Here is a 27,805-nt window from a genome sequence, read left to right as displayed (position 1 = left end):
AAAAGCACAGCCCTAGTGTTTACACGTGGGACGTGAGGAGCTCCTCTGACCCCGTCCTGCCACCGCCATGTCCCGCCGTGTGGAGAAAAGGCAAACGGCGTGATCAGTTTAAAAGTCCAGTCAGCCATGGATGAATGTGGGTTCATGTGTGTCAATGTGTGAGTGTGTGTGCTTGTTCCTGTGCAGGCAGGTGTGTTCTTGCATGTGTGCGTGTGAATGTATGCACATGTACATATATATTGTACATATATATCAGGGAGGGGGAGCATTCAGACCAGGAGGTGGTTCATCAAGGGGCTGGCCGGGATGGTTGGCGGGCACCCTGGGGGTGACCCCCACACCTGCCATGGGGGCCGTGGGCGTGGCTTAGCCTGCTCCAACTTGAGTGGGGATCTGAGGCAAAACTCCACATACACACACATACACACGCATATGCACACACACAGACACACATACACATACTTAACTTATTTTCAATACTCAAATTAACTAGTAATAATACAGGTCAACAGTAACTCATTCTCTTAGCCTGTCTATCCCCCCCCCATGCACAGACACACACACACACCCACTCACACGCACACACAGACACACATACAGACACACACACAAGGTTCACACTGTCACCAGCCTGTCACCTTCGTCCCTATTTGTATGTATCTTCAGTTACAATGTTTGTCTTGTATCTTTTATGTTGTTTGGTTCATATTTGTTGTAATGTATGTAGTTTGCAAATAAATTATAACAAAAAATAATAATAAAAAAAAATAAATTAATAAAATTAATAAATAAAGTCCAGAGCACACCAGTCCACGCCGTGTTGGATTGTGGTCGTGTTGGTGGGCTGTCAATCATCAGAGCCCGCCTCACCGCAGCTCCCCCCAGCCCACCAGGCACCGCCCACTCTGGAGGATTTTTCAGGTTTTGCTTCGGGGCAGCGTCAAGCTTTGGTAGAGTGTTTACCGGCTCTTTAAATATAAATCCTGCTTTGGCTTTGACTTGAATCCCCCTGTTACAGTTTGCTGAATGTCCCCCTGCTCTTCACCCCCATTTTACACTAAACTGTCCACTGTCCTTTAAAAAACAACGGGTCAAAAAGTATATAGTTGGAAACAACACATTGATACAGGAAGTCATGTTTTGTGAAGTTTGTTATTAATAAACTGCAGATCTCATATTTTGATTTTAACTGGAGTGAGAGTCTTTACTCCTTAATGAAACACTAGATGGAGTTATTTCACTTATGGTGCTTTACAGACGTGTTTTTGGTACAAGTTGAAGTCCTCGCTCAGACGTCCTCGAGCTCCATGTCTCCAAACCTGTAAAGTGTTATGTAAGTGCGGCGTTGGCATGTGGGGCTGTGGGTTTGATGTTTTTAGGGTCTTTAGCTGCTGGCGTGACAGTTTGTTTACGAGCGTCGCACCGGTCAGCTCAGAGGGGAGGGGGCAGGTGAGGGGGGGGCAGGTGAGAGGAGGGCAGGTGAAGGGGGGAGGGGGGGCACCTGTAAACTCTGTCGCTGAGGATCACGTTTCTTTTGAACATGGTTTTAAGACGACATTTGTTTCCAATTTTTTACAGTTTGTGAAAAAGAAAAAAAAAACAAAAACAGGAAAAGCCCAAAAAGAGATGCTTCCGATTTCTAGTTTTTTGTTTGTCTCAACCTTGAGGAGTTGGTTGTTGAAAATCCTCAAATATTGAATCTTATCATCATCATTATTTGGGGGATTGGCTCCACAAATTTCCTAGATTAATCTAAGGGTTTCAAGTCCAAGAAGTGACATTAAACACGTCTCTGGGGTTGAATAATGGCACTACTTTCTGAAGCTATTGTGAAAAAAATATTTACTTTTGTTTAGTTTTTGACAGAAATGTTGAATTTCATATTAATTTTTCTTTCATGTGGAGAGGTCCAGTCATTTCAGAGCTATGAACCATAAACCAGGTCATTCATCTGCATTTGGACAGTTTAATCCAGGGGTCTCCAACCGTTTTTCTCTGGTGAGCTTCTTTTACAAAATGAAAATGCCAAAGAGTTCCTCATTTTAGCTGTCATAAGAAATTCAATACATTTAAGAGTCACGGTCTTAGATAGGTGTTAGAATAATTGTGTATATGTTATCCCATATTTTCTATGTATTGTTTTTTGTGTGAATAATGTTTGTGCTTGTAACTATGCAGTGACTTGTCACCCACTCTGCACACCGCTAAAACAATGACTTAGTCAGCTCTTTTCTGAGAAAGAGGACGGCTCTCACTTTGCTGGGAAAGAGGGCAGCTCTCAAGGACGTGCTGGAGGGGACGTGCTGTTCCTAAAGATGCTACAACAAAGATGCTACACCTTATCAGCCACCTGCTGCTGCACAATGAAATCATGTCTGATGTTTCTACTGTTTTTTGCTGTTTTCAACCCCTCCCCTTAGAGAAACACCCATTGTAACTAGGGACACCCTTATGACAATAAAAAGAGGAGACGCAGGGAGTGCATCAGGGCGGGTGGAGACTGCTGTAACTGATCGCACTCTCTGTCCGTCCTCCTCGCGAGTAAATCCTCATTAATCTCTTGTCTTTCTTCTTACTTTTACAATGTTTAGGTGGGCTTAAACCTGACAATAGGGCACAGTTAGATGTTTATATGTTTATAATGTGCACAACATTAGTCATCAGCATGATACAGTTACAGTGGTAAAAGCCTTTTAGTCCATCCAGTGTTAGTTATTCAAAACAATACATGCAATTCTGAAATCCATTGGCAAACTACTACTACTACTACTACTACTACTACTACTACTACTACTACTACTACTACTACTACTTGGGAGGAGATACAGGTTGGAGACTCCTGGTTTAAGTTGTACCTTAGAATTTTGGTCTGTTCTTTAGATCTGTTTTAAAGGCATAATTTGATCTGTTATATTGTTTTAACCCAATTATAGTAATGATTGAATCAATCTAATCTACAGTTTGTCACTGTAAACAGCATCATAAACTATAGACTGGTACAGGTCTAGTGAATTCTACAAGTTTCACCATTTAAGAAAAAAATGTAGTGTGAAATAAGTGCAGAGCAGTGGGTGTACATGGGGGGACTTTCTGGAGCAATGACGTTAAAAGTGCATTCACTAGGACCACACCAACAACAACATAATGTGAAGAAGTTTATTGATAATGTAGGAAGCGGGGCAGAGACGCTGGTTGAGACTCTAGTGGGGGCTTCATCTCAATCTTCAATTGGCCCAGTCGGAACGGGACCCCCCCTTGTAGGGGTCTTATGACTGAAAGACAAAATAGGGGATGGGAGGGTGGGGTCGAGTTCACCAAGACAAACTGGGATGATGGGAAAGGCAGCTACAGACTACAGCTTCAGGGAAATTGGAGGTGTGGTGGAGGTGAGTAGTGGTTGGCTGGTGAGAGGAGAGGACGGCTGAGGCCTGGTCCTGCTCCTGAATCTCACTTCATCATATTAACTACATTTATGTAACTTTTCTGGTGGAGGGTCTGACATATGCTTTTCTCCATGGAGATCAGGGGTGTGCAAAAATATCAAAATACTGATTAATATGATGATACAGTATTGATATCGTGGGCTGTTGTATCGATCGATATTTCACCAAGAGTATTTTTTGTATACTTTACTATATTATTTTGTTACAGCTACAGTTTTGTTGTTTGTTTAGAGAAAGGAAACTCATTTATGCAACACATTTGACATTTTCACTGTTTTGATTAAAATGTTTGTGTTTCATATGAACTTTACATGAGAAGTGGTTTAATAAAGACTTTTAATGTCACATCCATGAATTAACCTTTATTTTTATTTAACCATATTGAATCAATTTGAAATATATCATATGGAATTAAAAGCTCACTGTATTTAGATATGTATCGTATCGTGGATTATGTATCGAGGTGTGTATCGTGTCGGCAACTTCTTAATGATACCGGCCCTAGTGGAGATGTTATTGCTTTGTCTGGAATGTTTCACAGTATGGCATTACACCTTTCCATCTTCATAGAGATCAAACCAGACCAAGTTACAGGTCAGATCTGTGGAGAGGCGACCTGCTCACAGTCACAATGTCTGTTTTTCGAGGTATTTTTCAGCTCTAAAACCACCTGGAATTGAATAAATGTAAAGCAGAACTGTTTAATGTCACACTGTGGAACATTCCAGACAGAGCAATGGCTGGAATGTTCCACAGTAGAAACATTCCTGTCATTGCTCTCCATAGAAACAAGCAGACGACAGACCCCCAACCAAAAAGTTACACAGTGCACCTTTAACATGCACTGTGCACACACTTTGCAGAGTGTGTCTCCTTTAAACGTCGTGATGTTACATGAACTATGCAGTGATATTTACGAGTGTCTGTGTTGTGTATGTCCCGTAGTGCAGCGGTGCAGCCAGAGGGGGGCGTGCGTGTCTGTGACTGAGGGGCCTCTCTTTACTGGGGCCCCTGCGGTTTATTTGGCCCTGAGCTCTGCGGTCTGCTTGTACTTTACTGGCCCCCTCTCCGACTCGGCATATGGATACTTTGCAGTGACAGCACGCTTGGGGGGGGGCACTGCATGTATGTCTACGGAGGAATGTTCAGGAGTTACCACGGCGATACAACGCACACATTGGCAAACGCAGACTGGTGCATTTTGAGATTGTCTGAAAGTCAAACTCGAGAGTGAAATGTGCCGTTTCAATCCATTTTATTTGATAGTTTTTCTTGAGTTTTCAGACGAGGTTCAGTGTTTAGGTTTTGTTTGACATTGCTGACTAATGTGCAGTGTTGGGAAGGTGACTTTTAAAATGTAATCCCCTACAGATTACAGATTACATCCCCCAAAATGTAGTTTGTAACATAATCTATTAAATTACTTAAGTGAGTAATGTAATCTGAATACTTTGGATTACTTGATTTGCTGCAGAGAAGCAAAGACGAGGAAATAGTAACATAAGATGTTTTGTCTGATAAAAGAAAATAAAAAGCCCAGACTTTACTTAAACAAATTAAAAATATTATTGATAGAAGACGAGGAGACACGTCCACACAAGTTGGTTTAGACCTGGTTTAGTCCTGGTTTAGACCTGGTTTAGTCCTGGTTTAGATCTGGTTTTAGTCCTGCTTTAGTCCTGGTTTAGACCTGGTTTAGTCCTGGTTTAGATCTGGTTTTAGTCCTGGTTTAGACCTGGTTTTAGTCCTGGTTTAGACCTGGTTTAGACCTGGTTTTAGACCTGGTTTTAGACCTGGTTTAGACCTGGTTTAGACCTGGTTTTAGTCCTGGTTTAGACCTGGTTTTAGTCCTGGTTTAGACCTGGTTTTAGTCCTGGTTTAGACCTGGTTTAGACCTGGTTTTAGTCCTGGTTTAGATCTGGTTTTAGTCCTGGTTTAGACCTGGTTTTGACCTGGTTTAGACCTGGTTTAGACCTGGTTTTAGACCTGGTTTAGACCTGGTTTAGACCTGGTTTAGACCTGGTTTTAGTCCTGGTTTAGACCTGGTTTTAGTCCTGGTTTAGACCTGGTTTTAGTCCTGGTTTAGACCTGGTTTTAGTCCTGGTTTAGACCTGGTTTTAGTCCTGTTTAGACCTGGTTTTAGACCTGGTTTTAGTCCTGGTTTAGACCTGGTTTTAGTCCTGGTTTAGACCTGGTTTTAGTCCTGGTTTAGACCTGGTTTAGACCTGGTTTTAGACCTGGTTTTAGACCTGGTTTAGACCTGGTTTTAGACCTGGTTTAGACCTGGTTTAGACCTGGGTTCAGTCCTGGTTCAATCCTGATTTAGTGTCCGGCAATGAGTGGAATTACCAAAAAAAAAAAATATTAATTAATAAAAAGGGATTTAACCCAAAATGTGAAAACAGGAAAATACCTCAGTGTAATCCATTTACAAAGTAACTGTAATCCAATTACCACTCACTGAAACAGTAACTGTAACTGAATACAGTTACTCATCATTTGTACTCTGATTATGTAATACTGATACATGTAATCTGTTACTCCCCAACACTGCTAATGTGTGCATTGTGTTGCCATGGTAACTGCTTAACATTCTGCCATATTTATATACACAAACATACATACTGCTACCCCCCAGCGTGATATCATGTCACAGTACGGTATGTGGAGGAGGTGGGCACACAGTGGGCACACAGTGTGGGCACACAGTGGGCACACAGTGGGCACAGGGCGGTGATGTCCGGCTCCACATGGGGTCGTCCCTCCTGTGGTCCTCTGTGGTGTTTACACGCACAGATATAAGGACATAAACATCGCAGATCTGGCGTGTTTACAGTCGTTACTATGGAAAACAACTGCCAAAGGAAAAACTAGACCATGCACTTTTAGATTTGAATGAAAGCCAGTGGTGAGTTCTATTGCCTTGCTGAAGAATTTACTCCAAGTAAATGGACTTTTCTGGTGCTTGTATCCGTGGAGATGTTATTGTGTTGCCTGCTTAAATGTCCCGCAGCATGGCATTAAACTTAAGTATATATAGCTTTTATTCAAGTGTTTTCATGCATTCTTACTGTGAGTGGGCTTGCCTCTCCACAGATCTGACCTGTAACTTGGCCTAGTGAAGTCCTCTCCTAGTTTCAGAAAAGTTGCACAATGCACCTTTAAGCCTTCAAACCAGGAGAGTCAAACTCATCTTGTTCCGGGGGTCGTATCCAACTACTTTGATCCCAAAGTGTCCGGATCAGAAACTCACGTCATATAAACCCCAAAAATAACAATAAGTTCAAATATTTGTGCAGAGAAACACAAATCTATTACAGAAATCTGTTTTAATTGATGAACTCTTTCTTTGATAAAATATTCTAATATTATGAACAACCTGAAACTTTAAGAAAAATGCAATTTCAACACAATATTTTAAAAATAACTTGTATGTAAATAGGAATAAGTCCATTTTTGTTGTAAAATGCTGCACTCGGCTCCACTTTTCTCATGTTGGACATTTTTCTGATGAGGGTGTCACGGTCAACAGTCAAAACGATCGTCCTTTAAGAGCGTTTGGAAAGAGACAAGTCTTCATTTGTGCTGCTCTGGTGGGAGGGGCCACGTACAGAGACGCTGGAGACGTTGCTGTGATAAACACCACAGAAAATTAACAATATTTTAATAGAAAATATAATTACAATATTTTAGTAGAAAATCAGCCAAGGGCCAGATTAAAGGTCTGGAGGGCCGGATCAGGCCCCCGGACCGTATGTTTGACACCTGTGCTTTAAACCTTTAACACTGAACAAAAAATACATTAATTGTTATTAATACTCAGAACCTTTGTTAGCATGAACAATAAATCATAATATTTAGTGTTTCTTTCCAACACAGGCCACTAAAACTGATAAAGAAATAGATGACACTTTATTCATTAGTGCAAGAGCAGCTGGAACAAAAGCTCCTTTCAAAACGATTTGTTCTACATCTTGGGACTAAAAGCCTCTGAGAAGAAGGAAGCAGCTGAAACTTTAGACACTTTAGAGTTTAGAGGACACTGTACGTTAGGATGACCAAACGTCCGTCTTTCCCTGGACATGTCCGTTTTTTGAGTCCTGTCTTGGGCATCCAGGTTTTATTTTTTTTAAGTGATGCAAATGTCCGGGTTTTCAGCACCGTTCATTGGGTCCATTAAACTGAGCGTCTCTCGTAGCATCTGTGACTCAAAAGGAGCGAGACACAAACAGTCGATCAGTGCAACATACCAAAGCACAAATGCATATTTAACAATGATTTGGACAAGAAATTCCCCGGTTTTCGGCCCGGTCAGGACAAGTGGGAGGTCATGTGCACAGGCTGGGAGGTGAGACCCCCCACCCCTGGTAAGGTGTCCGGATTTTCACAAACAGAAATATGGTCACCCTACTGTACGTAATTAATAATGATTAATGATTAATAAAGAATAAGGATTCAAATGAAGTGGGCTACAGTCAGACTGTGTCTTTAGTCACTCACTGAACATAGCAGGTTCAACATTAGTGAGTTTAGGTTTTGGATCTTTAATGGTAGTTTCATGTCATCAATGGGGAAATCTGGCCCTTGACCTCCGTTTGGGAGACTGACACACTCTCGAATCAGAAAAGCACCAGATTGTAAATCATGACGTCATCAGAAACAGTGAAACATGAACACACCTTTTAGAAGCACGAGCTTTTGACAAATACAAATGTGTGTGGTGCTGATTGTGAAGGCAGCGTTGCGTCGTGTTCCCCTGGCCTCTCTTCTGCGTCACTGTGAATGAACTTAACTGTGCATCTGGAGCGTTTGAAAGAGACTACAGGGACCCAGCATCTCCACCTACAGCGTCCCCGGAGACAGCCCGCCGGCCCCTCCCCCGCGCCTCATTCTAAATATGACTTTAACCTGTTTTAAGTCACTCGCGCAAACAACACCGGCTTTCATATGAAGCAGGGGCCCCTCGCTCCGTCCCCAGCGGATCCCGCATCTCACTGAGCTAACTAATACCACTGAAGCGAGTGCCAGTGCCGAGCCTGCGCCACGAGCACTTTCAAATGTGCGGGGGAAATATTGATATACCCTGCGTCTAAAAACAAAACAAACAAGAAGAAGAGGATGAAAAGGGGGAAGAAAGAGGGGTGGATGTCCTCAGAGCAGCGCCCATTTCCCCGGCTGTGAAACGCACGGCTCACCTGGGAAACACGGAGCAGAGGAAGAACACGCTTTAATCTGCACACGCACAAGAAGACAGAGAGAACTGTCATCACCAGTTCACTTAACACGCTTCAATGGAAAGAGAGGAGACTTTTCATTTGCAGTGTTGCATTTCTGTCGTTTTAATTGTTGTTTTGGAGAAAATTAATTATAGCCTGAGCAGCCGGTCACTTTTACATTCTGTTCCAATCCAGAAACACCCGAAAAATCCTCCGTCCAAACTTGAGCTGATCCGACACGAGCTGTTCATCTGCAGCACGTGTCTCTCGAACGTGGAATCCAAACTTCTCCTAACATTCAGAACAAAATATATAACTCCTTTTACCTGAAACAATAAGTCAAATGTTGGTGCTTCGATTGTTGATTCTACATACATTTGTAGTTTCTTCAGGGAGACGGACACGGCTCCAGATTCGCTCCTCTTTAAGAAGTTTTATCGAAGTGTGTAGTTCTGGTTGGACAAGTAACAAAATAATAGTAATAATATGATGTCTATAAGAGTGTTTTTTGTTTTTTTGTCTCAAGTAGTCAGTGGTGTCCAAACTAGGGGCCCAAATGTTGCTTTAGGACATATTTTGTGTGTTTTTGTTGAATGTACTGATGTTGCAGAGGGGTTTCTTTTTTTTTTTCTTTTTTTTTCAGGTTCCAGATTGTTACTATAGTTTCCAGATTCCAGATAAATATATTTTTTAATACTAACTAAGATATTTATGTCACAGATAGTAGTTAGATAGTACAAGTTTGAGTGATTGATTGATATTTTTGTTGGCCTCATGTTTCCTGATGAAGTCGCACAAGTTGCTCTTTACTTCCTTAAACTTTACTTAAACCTTTACTTCAAATAAATAAAACACAGTATGTGAAAAAGTTTGGACAGCCTTACCCTATACATTTTATATTCTAAATTCTATAATTCATGGTTATCCTCTTTTAAAACCTTCCCCTTTAGTAAAAGCTTCTGTCACTTTACCCCTGCTCAGAAAAGTTCAAGGTTTATTTTTAAATTTCAAACCATAATTTCGTCAGTTTTTATCTTTGTGATGTGCAGGTTTTGACAAGACACTGTAATTTACGCAAAAAGTAGGAAACTAATGTGGTAAAGACAAAAATGAAAGATAAAAACGTAGGATTAAATAGAAAGTGTTCTTATACTTTGTTTTCTTTCTGCAAAATCCATCTGGACCTACAGGTGTTTTGATGATCAGATTTCACCAGTGTTGGGGAGTAACAGATTACATATACAGTTAATGTAATCAGAGTACAAATGATGAGTAACTGTATTCAGTTACAGTTACTGTTTCAGTGAGTGGTAATTGGATTACAGTTACTTTGTTGAAATAAATGGATTACACAGCGGGATTTTCCTGTTTTGGACTAAATCCCCCCTTTTTTTTTTTTGTTTGTTTGTTTTTGTTTTTGGTAATTCCACTCATTGCCGGAAACTAAACCAGGACTAAACCAGGACTAAACCAGGTCTAAACCAGGTCTAAACCAGGTCTAAACCAGGCCTAAACCAGGTCTAATCCAGGACTAAACCAGGACTAAACCAGGTCTAAACCAGGTCTAAACCAGGTCTAAACCAGGACTAAACCAGGACTAAACCAGGATGTAACAGGACTAAATCCTGCTGTGTGGACGTGTTTCTTCTTCTTCTATCAATAATATTCTTAATTTGGTTCAGTAAAGTCTGGGCTTTTTATTTTCTTTTAGCAGATAAAACATCTGATGCTATGATTTCCTCGTCTTTGCTTCTCTGCAGAAAATCAAGTAATCCAAAGTATTCAGATTACATTACTCACTTTAAGTAATTTAACAGATTATGTTACAAAGTACATTTTGGGGGATGTAATCTGTAATCTGTAGGGGATTACATTTTAAAAGTCACCTTCCCAACACTGGATTTCACACACATAATCAGATTTAAGTATCTTAAGTGTGATTAGTCTTTATAGATGAGTACTGTATTTTTAATGTACCAAAAGTTCATCTGCAGTTCCTTGTTTCCACCAGCAGATGGACTTGTGGATGCATGTATAAAGTCACACACAGCGGCTTTAAAATAATGCTTTTCTCTTAAATGTGAAGTTGGTTTGCAGCTCTGTACGTCTAATGTGAAGTCGGTGCGTGCGCGGGGCCCGGGTGGGTGTGTCCGCCGCTCCCACGGGCCAAAACACGCATTCATTTTGGGCATTTACTCGTGTTTGTTTTCACTGTGCCTTCGGTTCCATGGGAGCAATTTCTTCCGTGATGGAACTGAAGAGAATTCCCAGGGGAGTTCATTACACGCCGCGCCCGGACACGCCGCGCCTCGCCTGGGCAGGAGGGACCGAGACGCCCCCCCGGAGGAGCGCGGGAGGCAGAGGAGGGAGTGTCCCGGGGAGAGGGGGGGGCGACGGGGAGAGAGACCCTAAACTCTGGGCTAATGACCTACAGGACTGTGATTAACAAAGAAGAAACAGAACAGAGTCAACACCACAACTAATGTGTAAAACCCACAGAGAAAACAGCAGAGTTTAAAGGGCCGATGTGGAACTTCTCTGTTGTAGACTACTCATCTCTCCATGGAATGTTCCACAGTATAGCATTTAACTCAGTCATGTTGGACTAAAACCAGGACTAAACCAGGACTAAAATTAAGACTAAAACCAGGTCTAAAAGCAGGACTAAAATCAGAACTAAACCAGGACTAAACCAGAACTAAAAACAAGACTAAAATTAAGAATAAAACCAGGTCTAAACCAGGACTAAAACCAGATTTAACCACAAAGTAAAACCTCCATGGGGACGAGCAGGTGGTGGACCATCAGAAACACTGACAACTTCAACTAACCTTCATTTTTTTGTTGTTGTTGATTTTTATTTTTTATTTTTTGTTTACATCACAACAAATGAGATTTTAAACATTCTGACAAAATGTACTAGGTTAATCTGGACATCTTTCAGTTTTCTAAAGCATATCTATAAATACATGATCACAATAGTCTGAATTCAGCTGATTTAAACAAATGTATATCTTGTAATTTGGGTTTCAGGTGCTGAAAGATTTTACTGATCGATAAAGAAACAGCAGCAGCTCCGTTTCACTTTCCAAAACAAAAGAAACGAAACAAAATAATAATAATAAAACACAAAGCCCAGGTCTTTGTCACGGGGGAAACACAGTGAAAGCCATTCTCCAAAACCCTCACACCACGCTTCAGGAAAATGTAAAAAGAAGGAAATAGAGCTTTGGTAATTATTAAAAAATATATTCAAGGTGTTGCTTTTTGGTTGGGGGTCCATCACCTGCTTGTTGCCATGGAGATGTCATTACTCTGCCTAGAATGTTCCACAGTGTGACATTAAACAGCTCTACTTTACATTTATCACTCATCATGTACTTGATTTATGTACAGTGTTGGGGAGTAACAGATTACAGGTACCGGCGTTACGTAATCAGAGTACAAATGATGAGTAACTGTATTCAGTTACAGTTACTGTTTCAGTGAGTGGTAATTGGATTACAGTTACTTTGTTGAAATAAATGGATTACACAGAGGTATTTTCCTGTTTTCACATTTTGCCACTCATTGCTGGAAACTTAACCAGGTCTAAACCAGGACTAAACTAGATCTAAACCAGGTCTAAACCAGGTCTAAAATAGGTCTAAACCAGGTCTAAACCAGGACTAAACCAGGACTAAACCAGGATTTAACAGGGCTAAATCCTTCTGTGTGGACGTGTCTCCTCGTCTTCTATCAATAATATTTTTTATTTGGTTCAGTAAAGTCTGGACTTTTTATTTTCTTTTATCAGATAAAACATCTTATGTTACAATTTCCTCGTCTTTGCTTCTCTACAGCAAATCAAGTAATCCAAAGTATTCAGATTACATTACTCACTTTAAGTAATTTAATGGATTCCGTTACAAACTACATTTTGGGGGATGTAATCTGTAATCTGTAGGGGATTACATTTTAAAAGTCACCTTCCCAACACTGGTTATTTATCAATTACAGGTGGTTTAAGAGCTCAAAAATACCTCGAAAAACAGACATTCTGACTGTGAGCGGGGTCGCCTCTCCACAGATCTGACCTGCAGTGCATAAAAACTAAATCTAGTCAAGTTAAAATGATTTGAATTAACACGATTTGAGTAAATTTCAGTTGACAAGTAAAATGATCTGCCAGTAGAATAAGACTTTTGTAGTTAAAATATGAAAATACAACTTTCTACAGTTAAAATAAGAAAAACAACAACTTTTAGCACTTCAAATAAGAAACAAAATTGAACGTTGTTTGAATTAAGAGAAAAATACATATTCCGTTGGTGGATCATTTCACTTGTCAATTTGAATCAGCTCAAACAAAAGTCAAATGTTCTTAATTTAAGTCATTTTAACTTACCTAGAGATTGTTTTTCCATTGTGTAACTTGATCTGGTTTCTTTCCATGAAGCTATAAGTTTTAATGCCATACTGTGGAACATTCCAGACAAAGCAATAACATGAAGAAAAACATGTGACGAACCCTCCACCAGAAAAGTTACACAAGGGCCCGTCGAGCAGAAGTAAACAACAAGGCCAAAAACTCCAGTTAATGCATCTGATATAAAAATGTATTGAACAGATACATATGTACTCTAGTTTATGAAACTGTTGACCTTTTTTCTGTACCATTTTTGGTTGTAAAGTTCCATATGTTTTAAACAGACCATGTATGAAACATGGAACAAAAATTATTTCCCAAATTTCACAGACCTGCAAATCATGTCAATAAATGGATGTATTTCATCATATCTTGTGTTATTCCATCTTTGAACTGTTGATGAAGGGACAGGATTTAACAAAAAAAAAGTATTTAAAATGATAAAAAATTGCTTGGAAGGACTGACATATTTTATAGAAATAATTTCCTTTCATTTTGAAGTAATATTAAAGTATTTGGAAGAAAAAAGTTGATAAATTATGTAAAATCCTGCACCTTCTACTTGTTTGTACAATTTTCCCTCCGTTACTTTTCCCTCCGTTACCATGACCTTTCTTAATAAAAAAATCTCATGACTCAAAAAGTAAGAGGTTTTTCAACCTAATCTTGTACCATATGGTAGAAAACTATATGAAGCAAATATTCAAACCAGTTTGTTAAGGATATGGAAGTGAGAACCAAGAGTTATCACTGTTTGGATTTATTGACCAAAGTGCTGCATATTTCATTCCCTCTGTTACCAACATGAGTTTTTAAATTTTTTGTCAACAACTTGAAAGAATATCACAGGTTTAACTTGACCCTGTTGGAGTGTAACTCTTTCCTACATTCTGATACTTTACTTATTTCAATAGTCCCTCTAGTTTCTGAATAAGACACATTTGAATGTCAAAAATCTGCCCCTGTTTCCCTCCGTTACCACTTGACCAGACCCAGAGTCCATCTTTAAACATACATCAGATTAAATGTTATGCAGTGAAATAATGAAAACAGAGTAGAAAAGGTGTTAGACATTTGTACATTTATTGCATGTCGTTAGCAAACAAAGCACTGGTGAGGAGGATGTCCACGTGAAATGTTACAGAATATACAAAAACTATTCTATTTTAAATTCTACTTTTGAGAAAATCTCTCAAGTCTTAAACAAACACGAAAAGCACAAATGAACAGAAAACGCACCACTGTATAATCAGGACATTTTAATTAGACTTCCAGGTGCACTGAGAGACATTTTGGATGAGGGTCTGTCATCTGCTTGTTTCTATGGAGATGTTATTGCTCAGCCTGGAATGTTCCACAGTGTGACTTTAAACTTACATTTATTTAAATACATTTGGTTTCATAGCTCAAAAATACCTTAAAAACAGATTCTGACTGTGAGCAGGGTCGCCTCTCCACAGATCTGAAACTAAACCAGGACTAAACCAGGACTAAACCAGGACTAAACCAGGACTAAACCAGGACTAAACCAGGACTAAAATTAGGACTAAACCAGGACTAAAATTAGGACTAAACCAGGACTAAAATTAGGACTAAACCAGGACTAAAATTGACTAAAACCAGATCTAAACCAGAACTAAAATCAGGACTCTCCACAGATCTGGCCTGTAACTTGGTCTGGTTTGGTCTCCATGAAGATGGAAAGGTTTAAAGTCACACTGTGAAACATTCCAGACAAAGCAAAAACATCTCCATAGAAAAAAGTGTTTGATGGACCCTCCACCAGAAAAGTTACGCAATGCACCTTTAACAATGATTCAGGCTTAGGAACCACTAACGAAGACGACAGCAGACATGTCCAACTCAGGCCCGGGGACCAAATTTGGCCCATGATATAATTATATTTGGCCTGTGAGATCATTTCAAATATGTAGTAGAGCTGCCCGCCGGCGACAGATCGACTATAGAAACATTATTTATTTAAAATGTTGTTATTTTATATTTTGCTTGATCTGGATTCAATGTTTGAGCAAAACTTTTATTTTAATAAGAAAAGGTTGAACATTACATATCTCGAAAGAAGAGAAAACATGCAGATGCTGTTGAAAATTTTCAGTAAATATTTAATTTGGCCCACGACTTTGTCCCAGTTTTTAATTTCAGCCTCTGTGAATTTGAGTTTGATGGAACTTTCACCTGTCGCCTGCATGAATCCATGTGAATACAAAGTTAAAACCAGACTTTGGAACATTCTCCATGGTTTTATACGTCTTAAATATGTACTTTGGAAGATTATAGTCAAAGCAACAACATTTCCATGGAAACAAGCAGGCCAAATACAAGTCAGGTTTGTGGACATGCGAGCTCGCTCAGTTTTTCAGTGTCATCAACAACTAGACTGAAAACACACTCTTTACTTGAGTTTATTTATCGCTAAAACGATACTAAGCCTGAATCATTCTTAAGAAACCATTATGAGTTGATTCTTTCTAATTAAAGCATATCAATTATAAAATGTTCCAGAATAAAGCACTGCTCTGTGGTATAAGGCACTTCTTATGAAAGCTGGAGTTATATTTCTATATTTTTATATTTCTATATTTCTGACTTCATGAAACTTGTACTAAAATATGAAACTGTAAACTCCACTTCCCGCTGTATGTACAAAGAGAAAAGCTTTTTACATAAGGAAGAGGCTTTTGACTTTTTTCTTCTTTGGAAATTAGGTCATTTTTTATAATATTTTTTAGCGAGTTATATCATTTTGCAGTAACAGTACTCTTACTCGAGTACAGTTACTCTGCCACCTCTGTTCTTTCTATGGTCCATATAACGACTCTATAAACTACTACTACTGTAAACACAAGTACAGTATCTTTGAATTGCACTTTACAATAAAAACTTTGAACTCCCCTTTTGTAATACAACTCTCATTTTGTGTTTGTGCAAAGGGAAAAGCAGAACACTGGTACACGCACATTTACCTTAAGTACCTTAAAGGAGACATATCATGCAAATTTGACCTTTTTTTGAGTTTTAAACCTTGTTAGAACATTGTTTCCTCATTTAAAACATTCATTCAAGTTTTGGTTTCATCTTCTGTAAAAATTCCTTTGATTCTGAGCCTCAAAAAATGCACAGCTTGAATTTTCCCAGGATTGTTGCATCATAGGTAGAAACACTGAGCAGTTTTTAGGTCCTTAAACCATCACCAGACTTATCCAAAGTATTCTACACTCAAAAAATGCAGAATATTTGTCCTATCTTGTCCAAAAACATGTTTAAAACTCAACAGAAGCCAAAATAATGCATGACGTGTTCCCTTTTATATATCAAATCTTACAAAAACCAAAACAAACCGAAAGTAGTGCTGAAATCTCGTTGAACTTTTGCATGTTTAAGGCATTTGTGTGCCTAAAGTGCTTTTACCACTCGCTCTAAACGGAAAAATGATTAGCCACGACTTAAAGAAATACATTCTTAAACAGAAGGTTAAAGGAGCTGTATGTAAGATTTAGATTTGAATTTCCATAAACATGACGTATATGTGTCTCCAGATATAAGAAGACATGTGATTGTAACGCTGATTTATTCTTAATTACAGAAACATGCTGCCAAAGTTGTTTATGTCATAATTTTGTGTTTTGGTTCAAGTCAATTCTCCAATCAGAAAGCAGCATGAGCCTCACATGAGTCTCTCATTTGGGTTGCCAGTTCCAATGCAGAAATCCAGCGTGTTTAAAACTAAAATGCCTCTCTCTGATCTGAATATTCACGCAAAACTGACTCTTGTGAGCTTTAAGTCGTGTTATAATGTTGTTATCTCTAGGGATGGGCATGATTAGTCGATAAATTGATAATTGATCATTAAGAATTTCATCGATTATGTTCATTTTAATCGACAAACCGAATGTAGGTGGCTGTGCGTAGTGTAGGGTGACCAAATGTCTGTGTCCGGGGACAAACAGAGGTCCAGACATGTGTCTCTGCACTCAGAATTAGCGAGACACAAACAGTGGGTCAGTCTGCAACGTGCAGAAGCACAAATGTGTATTTAACAATGACTTGTACAAGAAATTCCACACTTTCCGTTCTGGTCGGGACAAGTGTGAGTCCATGTGCACAGTGTATAAAGCAGCACATATGTTTCGGTGTCCAGTGGGAAAAAGTTCATCAAGACACTGAAAACATGAAAAAGTTTTGTCAGCTGAGAGTCGCTCAATGTGGATGACGAGTCCCCACCCCCCAACCCCCGTACGCTGTCCTGGATTTGACAAACGCAAATATGGTCACACTGACCTGTATTCACCTGAATCTTCTCTTCACTTAGTTTATGCAAATGAGTCATGTGGTTTTAAGTTCTGTTTCTGTGAGAGTTGCTCAAAGCTGAATTAAACACATTCTAATGTCAAACAGCTGATGTGGCTCTAGAGTGGTTACGGTTTATATGTCGTAAAGTTGAATTTATTTATGCAGATTAGTGCAGATAGTAATAATAATGATGATCATTTTGATATAAAAACAATAATGATTAATCGATAATCAATCGTTAATTCTCCCGACGATTGATTAGGAAAATTTGGTCGAATGCCCATCCCTAGTTCTCTCCTCAGAAACAGACCTGGAGTTGTGTTTTGTTTCATTCATACATGTTTGAGAAACCCTTTATTATTAGTCTGTCTTCATCCCCAAACCTCAAAATGCTCTGTTCCACCTTGTGATGTCATGAAGCTGTAGTTTTCAAGTGAACAGCTCCTTTTAGTTCAGTACATTATCAATTCCAGGTCTTAAATGATCCAAATGATTCTAGTGAACGTGTGTGGAGTTTAAAAACACAGTGGAGCACTTCATGTATCACCACATGACATCACAAAATGGAACAGCGTTTTCTGTTGGAGAAAAGAACAGTGGTTTGTGTGTTAAACATGTGTGAATGAAACAAAACACAACTCCAGGTCTGTGTGTGATGAGGAAACATTAGAACGTGGATGAGAAAAAGCTTGATATTTGCCCTTTAATGTGTGATCCTCTTTCTGCACGTTCACTTGTGATTGTAAAACCTTTTTAAAACAGTTTAAAACCGCAGGCCACATACAGCTCCTTTAATCTGGATTACAAAGAAAGCAACAAAGCAGAGCTGCGTAAAAACATCAAAACAATCAAATGTGTTAAACCAGGACTAAATAACTTACAATGATTTGCACTGTAGCTGAAACTCAACCACAAAACAAAGAAAAAAAAAAAAAAAAAAAGGTAAAGGTAAAGGTGCACTGTGTAACTTTTTGATGGGAGTTGCCTTCTGCTCGTCTCCATGGAGATGTTATTGCTTTGCCTGGATGTTTCACAATATGGCAGTGATCTGAGTTCCATTTCCATGGAGACAAGAAAGTAACACCACAAGGCAGGGTTACTCAGGTTAGATCTGTGGAGAGGCGACCCCACTCACATAAGAATGTATTATTGTAGTATTTTTGCGCAGTTTAAACACTTGTAATCAAATGCGTGCAAGACACATTTCAAATCCGTGTATCATTCGTTCATTTGTTTTTCAAAATAAAACAAAAAAGAAAATGAAAAAACAGATAACGATTTATTTATTCAGTTTTAAATTTTGTGTTTAAATGAATAATGGAAAAAAAAAGATTATTTCATATAATCCATTTCTGTGACTTAAACTGTGATGCCGGACTTTTGCACCACATACGGACTGAACCAGGACTAAACCAGGACTAAACCAGGACTGAACCAGGACTGAACCAGAACTGAACCAGAACTGAACCAGAACTGAGTGACAGATGGGCCCAGAGGTGCGCCCGCGTAGACTGTTGGGTGATCAGGACTGAGACCAGGTCCAGACCAGGACCAGACCGGGACTGAGACCAGGACCAGACCGGGACTGAGACTAGGACTGAAACCAGGAAAACACTAGGACTGAGACCAGGACCACACCGGGACTGAGACTAGGACTGAGAACCAGGACTGGACTGGGACTGAGACCAGGACCAGACTAGAACCGAGACCAGGACCAGACCGGGACTGAGACTGATTTAGTCCCATTTTAGTCCTGATTTAGACCTGGTTTAGTCCTGTTTTAGTCCTGATTTAGACCTGGTTTAGTCCTGATTTAGTCCTGATTTAGACCTGGTTTAGACCTGTTTTAGTCCTGATTTAGACCTGGTTTAGTCCTGATTTAGACCTGGTTTAGTCCTGTTTTAGTCCTGATTTAGACCTGATTTAGTCCTGTTTTAGTCCTGATTTAGACCTGGTTTAGTCCTGTTTTAGTCCTGATTTAGACCTGGTTTAGTCCTGTTTTGGTCGCGGTTCAGTCTGTTTGTGGCACAAAAGTCTGGCATTACAGTTTAAGTCACAGAAACGGGAAATGGACGTTATCTGTTTTGTTTTTTCCATTATTCATTTAAACACAAAATTGAAAACTGAAAAAATAAATCATTATCTGTTTATTAAATAATGAAGATTTTTATTTTATTTATTTTTTGTTATTTGTGGTTTTATTTAGAAAAACGACTGAACAAATGACACACGGATTATTTAATGCCATACTGAAGCATTCCAGACAAAGCAGAAGCATCTCCATGGAGACGAGCAGGTTTGCCGACCTTCGATCAAAAACGTTACACGGTGCATCTTTAACCCCATTTTAAAACAGGGACATTGTTAAAACCTTTTCTAAACGACACTGCACTGAAGCTGAAGCCTCCATGGTGTGTGTGTGTAAACCGATGGATCAGTGCAGAAGAATCTATGGACCTACCAAACTCCTTCACTATTTACAGTCACCACTCAAGTCCAATCAGGCTCTAACTGTGAATGTAACTAGAGAGACTTAGATTATACTTCACTACATTATCAAACGTATATTTTGGTTTCTTTTTACATTTGAGAAAGAAAACAAAAACAAAAACACACTATACCTGGACAGTCAAACGTCGCGCCCTCTACTGACTAAAGAGAAGGCACCGCTTTATAATAACAGCTACAGCTCATCTGAAACAGTATGACTGACCAGGCTAACCATAATTATAATCTTTACATTTCTATAGGACGGCACACACTTACACAGCATCAAGCAATAATCTGAATAAAAACATTTAAGTACATTTTTATGGGCTGGGAGATTTTAGTTCTAAATAACGGACAGAATACTAAACCCAACAGAGCCTTTAAAATGTCAAGAAAATGTTCTAAACTCTGGAGTAAAGAGGAGCAAAGTGAAACTAGAACACTTCAACAGATCAGGCGCTGGACTGGACATGGCTGGACGTCATGTTCTATGTTATACACTTTAAATGTAGGGAAAACTTCACCAAAGGACACTTCAGAGTTTACAAATGTACATCTTTGTATGTCTTTGTACATCTTAAATCAAACAAAAACACTACTTTTAATTTGTAGTAAAGATGATTATTTGTCAGTGTAGATTATTTCAGTCTGTGGTGTTTAAATATTTAATAATAGATCAGTTTTGAATAGTGCTTTTTTGGACAGATCAAGCATTTTACAGAGCATTATTCACCCGGGCCTTTCTGTGTGGAGTTTGCATGTTTCTCCCCGTGTCTGGATGGGTTTCCTCCGGGTGCTCCGGTTTCCCCCATCAACCCAAAACATGCTACAGGACTCCAAGAACAGTTGATAGTCAAGGTCAATTAAAAATACAATTAATCAATGAACCTGTCCAGGGCACTGGTGCTAGTGGCTAGACACTTCACCCACATTGCCTAGTATGAAAGTGGTGTGTGTGTGTGTGTGTGTGATGGTGGTGGTCGGAGGGACAGTTAGCGCCAAGTGGCATGGCAGCAGCGCCTCTGTCAGTCTGCCCCAGGGCAGCTGTGGCTACAACAGTGGCTTACCATCACCAGGTATAGAGTGAATGAATAATATATATATATGCTGAATGTAATGCTCTGTAAAGCGTCTTTGTGACAAAAATGTCTGTGAAAAGCGCTATAGAAATGGGGACTTACTTACTCTGTGGTTTAAGCTATTACTATAGCCACAGCTGCACTGGGGCAAACTGACAAAAGCGAGGCTGCCAATCTGTGTCATCAGCCCCTCCAAACACCACCACACACTCACACACACCACTTACACACTAGACAATGTGAGTGAAGTGTCTTGTCTAAGGATACAACGACTATCATACACATACACAAACACAAAAAACAGAAGTGTTCTCCACTGAACTTTTCTCTCCATTTGTAAAGTGTTTAACATGTTGTCAGTGCCACCTGCCCACAGCCAGTCTCTGTCTGATCTGTATTTAAGATCAAGATCGACTGATTTAATCAGGATTTTGCACAAACCTCACAGACATTACATTAGAGCAGAAATGGTGGAGACTGTTTCTCTGACCAAACTACACTGTGCCAAAGTGCACAGATCCAACTTCATTATGTCCCACTTCACTTCTCCTCCGTTCCACAGTTTAGTCCATTTGTTGACACATGTTTAAAGGTTCTATAAACTCTTTACAAAACTATCTCCATGGCATTTCATAATCACCTCCACATCTCCTGACATGGATCCTTCCCTTTAGATACATTCATTGAACAGACTCCCCTCAAAGTGCAGCCCCCGACCCCCTTTAACACTTCTGTACTTTACTCTACAAGTCGACATTCATCATACAACCTTTTAGCACAAACATACACGTGTACAGTATTTTATGAATGACCTGCATAACAGACGTCTCTTATTTATCATGTAACACTAAACATGTTAAAAGTGAAAATGACTTCAGTTCAGAACAGTACTTTAGATTTGACATGTATATACAAAATGTTCTTAACACAGATTATTTAACTTGAAATTAAACTAGAAAAATATTAAATGGGCTCCATGTTTAATCATAAATTAATAGAAATTACAATGGTTGTTGTCCCAGGCCCCAGGGTCTTAGGGGCCCAGAATTGGAACCTCTGCTTATTAATTAATACTGGAGGGAGGCCCATGTGAGTCTTTTTGCTCCGGGCCCCCAAATTTCTGTCGACGGGCCTGCATACATGTAAGGCAAGGTGAACAATTTTGGGAAAAGCAGCAAATTGTGATTTTTCAGACATGTCGCGTTCACATTTTAAACTCGTCCAGAAGAATTGACATAAAACCTGAAATATGACCTGACCTCTGTGTAACTGCTGCAGTGAGCCTCGTTATTTTGGTCTTTAAATGTTCGTATTAACCCGCTCTGGGTTTTTCCTGCTCCTAATACGAAACTTGTCTCCAAATTTGCTCCTATAACTGTCATTCTCGATGAGCTTCATTTGACTGGAACGGAACGCTGTGGGTGACGTCACACTCCCTCAGAACACGTCTTTACACAGTTTATGGTTTGGATCTAAACTAGAGGGTTAGAGTTTTGATGAAGTTTTACACTGCAGTCTTTAAGATTTGCTTAGTACATCTATTTAAATTGTAATTTCGATTCCATTCTGATTAAAGCTCAAGCCATTTTCATTTAAAACTAAATTTTTTTGCAATGTTTTTGATTATTGTTATATTTTATCTCCTTTTTTGTTAGTATGGCTTATTCTTTGGTTGTAATTTTTGTTAAATATTATTATTGTTTATATTTTGTGGTTATTATTTCACAGAGATTATGAATTTAAAAAGAGGTAACAAAACAAAAATTGTATATTTTGAGTTAAAATCAGGAAAGATTAAAACTGAGACACTAGAGTGAGTAGAGTGACATATACCAGGTCAAATAAGTGTATTCTGAACAAAAGTCATTTCACCTCACGTACTTTACATTTTAAACTTTTTTATAATATGTAGTAAAACATACCATTTTAACATATTATTTCTATGAATTTCCCAGTTGCCATGGTAGCGCTGAGCGGTGTGCACAGGTCCAGCATGTAGAGTGTGCGTTGATGCTGATTGGACGAGGAGGCGGAAGGGGGAGGGGCCAGGGTGTCAGCTGTGAGCCGCGGGCCGTCGGCTTTAGCTGCCCTGGGTCAGATTCTGCATGTGCTTGGCGATGTCGTACACGTAGGTGATGTCCGGTCGCTTCTCGGGGTCGGGGTTTATGCACATGTCTACCAGGTTTCTCAGCTGTGGGAGGGGCAAGGGGCAAAGGGGAGGGGTCAAAGGGCAGGAGGAGGACAAGGACAACAAAGGTTAAATGTTTGTTTGTTTCAGTCAGTTTAAGGCAAAAAACACGACGAAACAAGGACAAAAACAAGTATGAGCCATTTGTAATCCTGGAGAAAACCAAGACCCACAAAACAGATAAAACATCTCAAATCCAGTACTGAACAAGGACTAAACCAGGACTAAACCAGGACTCAACCAAGACTGAACCAGGACTAAAGTTGGAATAAACCAGGACTAAACTTGAAATAAACCAGGACTAAACCAGGACTAAAGATTTTGGTGTGAATATTTCCATCATAATCCCAAGATTTCAAGTAAAAAACATATTTCTTCATGTTTTCTGCACTGAAATGAATCGTGGGATATGTAGTTCCTGATGTTTATTAGGTGTTACTACTACAAAACAAGGCATTTAAGCAGAGGAACTTGTAATTCGATATATTGTGACAGTCCGTGATATTATTGTGACACTTCTGATGATACGATATCACGATATTTCGATTATTGTTACATTCTTACTTTAAACTTAAACTCGATCTCCATGGAGAAAAAAGGAGTTTGGTTTTACCTTTCTTTTTCCATGGATATATGCAGGTGACATGCCATCCCCAGAAAGTTACACAGTGTGGCTTTAAAGTTTAATACTAAATACTGAAAAAAAAAGCATAATATATCTTCTTTAGACATTCAAATTCTGGTTTCAACTCCCCAACCCCGGCCCGAGCCAGTACAGAGGAGCTCATTATTTGTGTTTACAGTGGCGGTCAGTGGAGCCTCACATTCACAGAGACTTTAGCCTGGCACACACTCACACTTCCACCCCGCTCGCCCCCCCCCCTCCACGCTGCCACTCCGATGCCAACCGCCGCGAGACAGACGGGCACGCACGCACGCCATCATTAAGAACACTCGTCGAAGCCCCGTCGCCATGGTAACTGGCCGCTCGCTTCCTGTCCGCCGTAGCGTGCCGCGCTCGCAGACAGATTCTTGTCAGGGATCGTGTGTGTGTGTGTGTGTGTGTGTTTTGGAGTGGGAGGAAGATTTGGAATTCAGTTTAAATTTGTAAATATTGAGGGTGATGAATTATTAGCTTTCGGGGCAGCGGTGGCACAGTTGCTGGTTTTAACGTCAGGTTGCTGCTGTTGTGTCTCTTGGCAAGACGCTTCACTTCCTCTGCACAGTTCAGGCATCTGCTTGGCCGGTGTGACAGGAAGGGCATCCGGCATAAAAAAAAACATTAAATCCAATTAATCCACTCCAATTAAAGGGAAGTGATGAAAACTGGTTTACACAAATGTCAACAGTTTTCTGAACAAGAAATCAGCCGCCAAAATCAAAGAATGAGTTTAACCAGTGGATTTCATCAAGAACATTTTAGGATGTGAAGAATTAGGTTGGGAAATATTGGCAAAGTAATAAATCAAAATACTAATTTAAGATGCACTAACAAAAAATGTATATCTTCATGCAGAAAAGCAGGTGTTGGACATTGAACTTTTCTAGTGGAGTTACATGAGATACGTGCACATTTACAAACCAGTCATCAAAATCACAGAACTCAAAGAATGATTTTAAGAAGTGGATACTGTCAACAACCATTTAAGGATATGAAGAAACAGCACGGAAAATGTGAGTAGTTGGTAAAAATACTACAAATAAAATAACATTTCTGACATTTCTTCAGTTGCATGTGTTTTTATTGGGTGATAATGCATTGAAAAAGATGAATTCTTATTGAGATTTCACCACCGATCTAACCTATAACTTGGCCATCTACCTGAAGATATACCATATTTTTCAGACTATACAGTAAGGGGCATAATCGATAATATTGAAATCTCTCGCCTGTTTTCATACATAAGGTGCACTGGATTAAGTGAAACAAACAGACGACACTCGAGACTGATCCTTAGTCCAGGTGTCCTCCATCCATCAGCAGATGGTGGTGTAACTCGCCCGGTGTTGCCTCTCTGTCTTGGTGAATGTGGATTATAAATGTGAATGTGGGTGGATCATTTAAGTTTTTGTTTTTCTTTTAATTCCCTACGAGGACAACTCAAATATACATTAAGTAATAATTTCTTTAATGCAGGTTTGCGCACATTTGTTGTGGTTGATACATTTTACAGAAACAAAACTTAAAACCACATGGTTAATTTGCATAAACTATAAGCGCTGAAAAAAACAGCTCGCTCCTTGTGTGCTGATGCGGTTCAGCTTCTGTTGGACTAAAGGACACGACTCCGCGAGGCTCCTCACTACAGTCGCCGTAATGCTCTGACAATCCAACAAGAGGTGTAGCTTCGTAGCTTTCCAAAGTCATACTAAAACATTTGGACAGATTCTTGAGCGCCGTGTACCACATAAAATCGGTTCGAGGTCAGTAAGCGCAACCAGAATTAATAAATAAGGCACACTGGATTATAAAGCACACTGTCGATTCAATTTGAGAAAATTAATGGATTGCGCATTATAGTCTGAAAAATATGGTACTTGAATTAATGCCATACTGTGGAATATGTTTAGCAAAAACATAACACCTCCATGAAGACAAGCAGGTGACGGACCCTCAACTTTTCTAGTGGAGTTAAATACTGAACAATTAAAGGTCCTATATTACACAAAAGTGACTCTTGTGAGCTTTAAGTCATGTTCTCATGTTCTTTCCTCCTCAAAAACAAACCTGGAGTTGTTTTGTTTCATTCACATGTTTGACTAACTCTTTATTATTAGTCTGTCTACATCCCCAAAGCTCCAAATGTTCTGTTCCACCTTGTGATGTCATGAAGCAGAGGTTTTCAAGTGAACAGCTCCTTTTACCTTTAAGTCAGCAGAGATTGGCAATTCCTGGTCTGAAACTATCCAAATGATTCTAGTGAAGGTGTCTGAAGTTTTCCTTTTGAGCGAAGAACTCACCGTAAATTGCAGGGTTTGTGTGTTAAACATGTGAATGAAACAAAAACACAACTCCAGGTGTGTTTGTGATGAGTTAAATAAATTGGAACAAACTGGTAGATGATAAAATAATGTAGTATGTTCCCTTTAACCTGCATTTTTAGAACAAATTAAACATTGACTATTTTACCTCTTCTTTGTAAAGCTTCTCTGGCCTGTTCACCAATTATTATTCATTCAGTTGGTGCCATTAGAAAAGCATTAGTTGGACTCTCCTGACGGTGACCCCTGCTGGACACGAGGTGGTCAGCAGCTGTGCATCTGGGAGCGTTCAACACACACACCACACACACACACCACACACACACATGATGTAAATGAGAGAAAAAGAGAGAATTAGTGACTCAGAATGGAGACAGTGGGAGATGGAGGAGCTGACGAGAGGCAGACGTTAAATATTCATGTGGCTCTTTGCATGAGGAGTGTGGCCACGTTTTTATCACCATGTGGGGACTGAAATCTGTGTACGCACATAAGGCCTGGCTCCCACACGGGGACAAAAACAGCTCCCTGTGACGTACAGATCCTTTATCATCAGATCGACAACATGAAGGAAAGCTCTGATACAGGTTATAACAGGGCATGGTTTAGGTTAAAGGTGCACTGTGAAACTTTTCTGGTGGAGGGTTCGTCACATGTTTTTCTCCATGGAAATGTTATTGCTTTGTCTGGAATGTTTCACACTATGGTATTAAACCTTTCTATCTTCATGGAGAACAAACCAAACCAAGTTACAGGTCAGATCTGTGGAGAGGCGACTCCGCTCACAGTCAGAGTTTGTGTTTCTCTAGGGATTTCTGAGCTATAAAACCACCTGTGATTGAATAAATGTAAATTACATTTACACACAGTCGAGTTTGTTGAGGAACAAATATTTCAGTCCCTCCATTTTCCAAAATAACATTGTGCAGACAGCATTATTTTCAAAAAAGTTTTCGTTTACATCGACCCGCATAAATAGGCCATCAAGCTACACAACGCCTCTGGGCGGCACCTGGATTAGATTCAAACCAGCAGCATTTATTTCATTACAGTTGTAAATATTACTCAAAAAAACCCTTGAAAAATGTGCATTAGTGAGCGGGCTCGCCTCTCCACAGATCTGTTAAAGAAGTGGCAAAATCACTGACCTCCAAGCCTCATTGGTCTCTGGTCATGGATATGAAACCTCAGCTGTGTGTGCAAATGAAACACATGAAAAGTGTTTGCAGCTGAACAAATGCCACTGGTCAACAGAAAGTTGCCCAGTGCACCTTCTCTTGTTCACCTATCTCCATGGAGACAGTCAGGCCACACCACTAAGCCACGTTACAGGTCAGATCTGTGGAGAAGTGAGCCAAGTGAGCCCACTCGCAGTAAGAATGCCTGTCTTTGTGGTAGTTTGGAGAAATAAAAACACTTGTAAATGAATAAATACAAAATATATTTGTTTTAATGCCAGACTATGGAACATTCCAGACAAAGCAATGACATCACCATGGAGACAAACACATGGCAGATGCTCCACCAGAAAAGTAACACACCTTTGCACCTTTAAAGTTGTGGTTAGGTTGTTTACAGTGAGGTTGTCAAATACACAATATAATAGAAGTTAAAATTAAAGTTAAAATGCAGATTTTTTTTTTTTTTTCAGTACAGCAACATCCTGGATCTAGTTTAGTCCACTGGTT

General features: G+C 39.5%; 1 protein-coding gene across 1 annotated transcript in view; it reads right to left on the bottom strand.

Moving 5' to 3' along the window:
- Positions 1–14,131: 14,131 nt before the first annotated feature.
- The window catches only part of nek7 (NIMA-related kinase 7), a 223,321-nt gene continuing 209,647 nt past the window's right edge, over positions 14,132–27,805 (bottom strand). The window contains exon 10 of the mRNA XM_020927750.2: positions 14,132–23,138. Coding sequence (XP_020783409.1) covers positions 23,028–23,138 — 111 coding nt within the window. The 3' untranslated portion in view covers positions 14,132–23,027. The remainder of the gene's footprint in view (positions 23,139–27,805) is intronic.

Source organism: Boleophthalmus pectinirostris, unplaced genomic scaffold, assembly GCF_026225935.1.
Source record: "Boleophthalmus pectinirostris isolate CB_2022bp ecotype Guang Dong unplaced genomic scaffold, ASM2622593v1 HiC_scaffold_7, whole genome shotgun sequence".
Taxonomy (NCBI): Eukaryota; Metazoa; Chordata; class Actinopteri; order Gobiiformes; family Gobiidae; genus Boleophthalmus; species Boleophthalmus pectinirostris.
The sequence above is the reverse complement of the archived record's forward strand: the minus strand, read 5'-3'. Positions and strand labels throughout refer to the sequence as shown.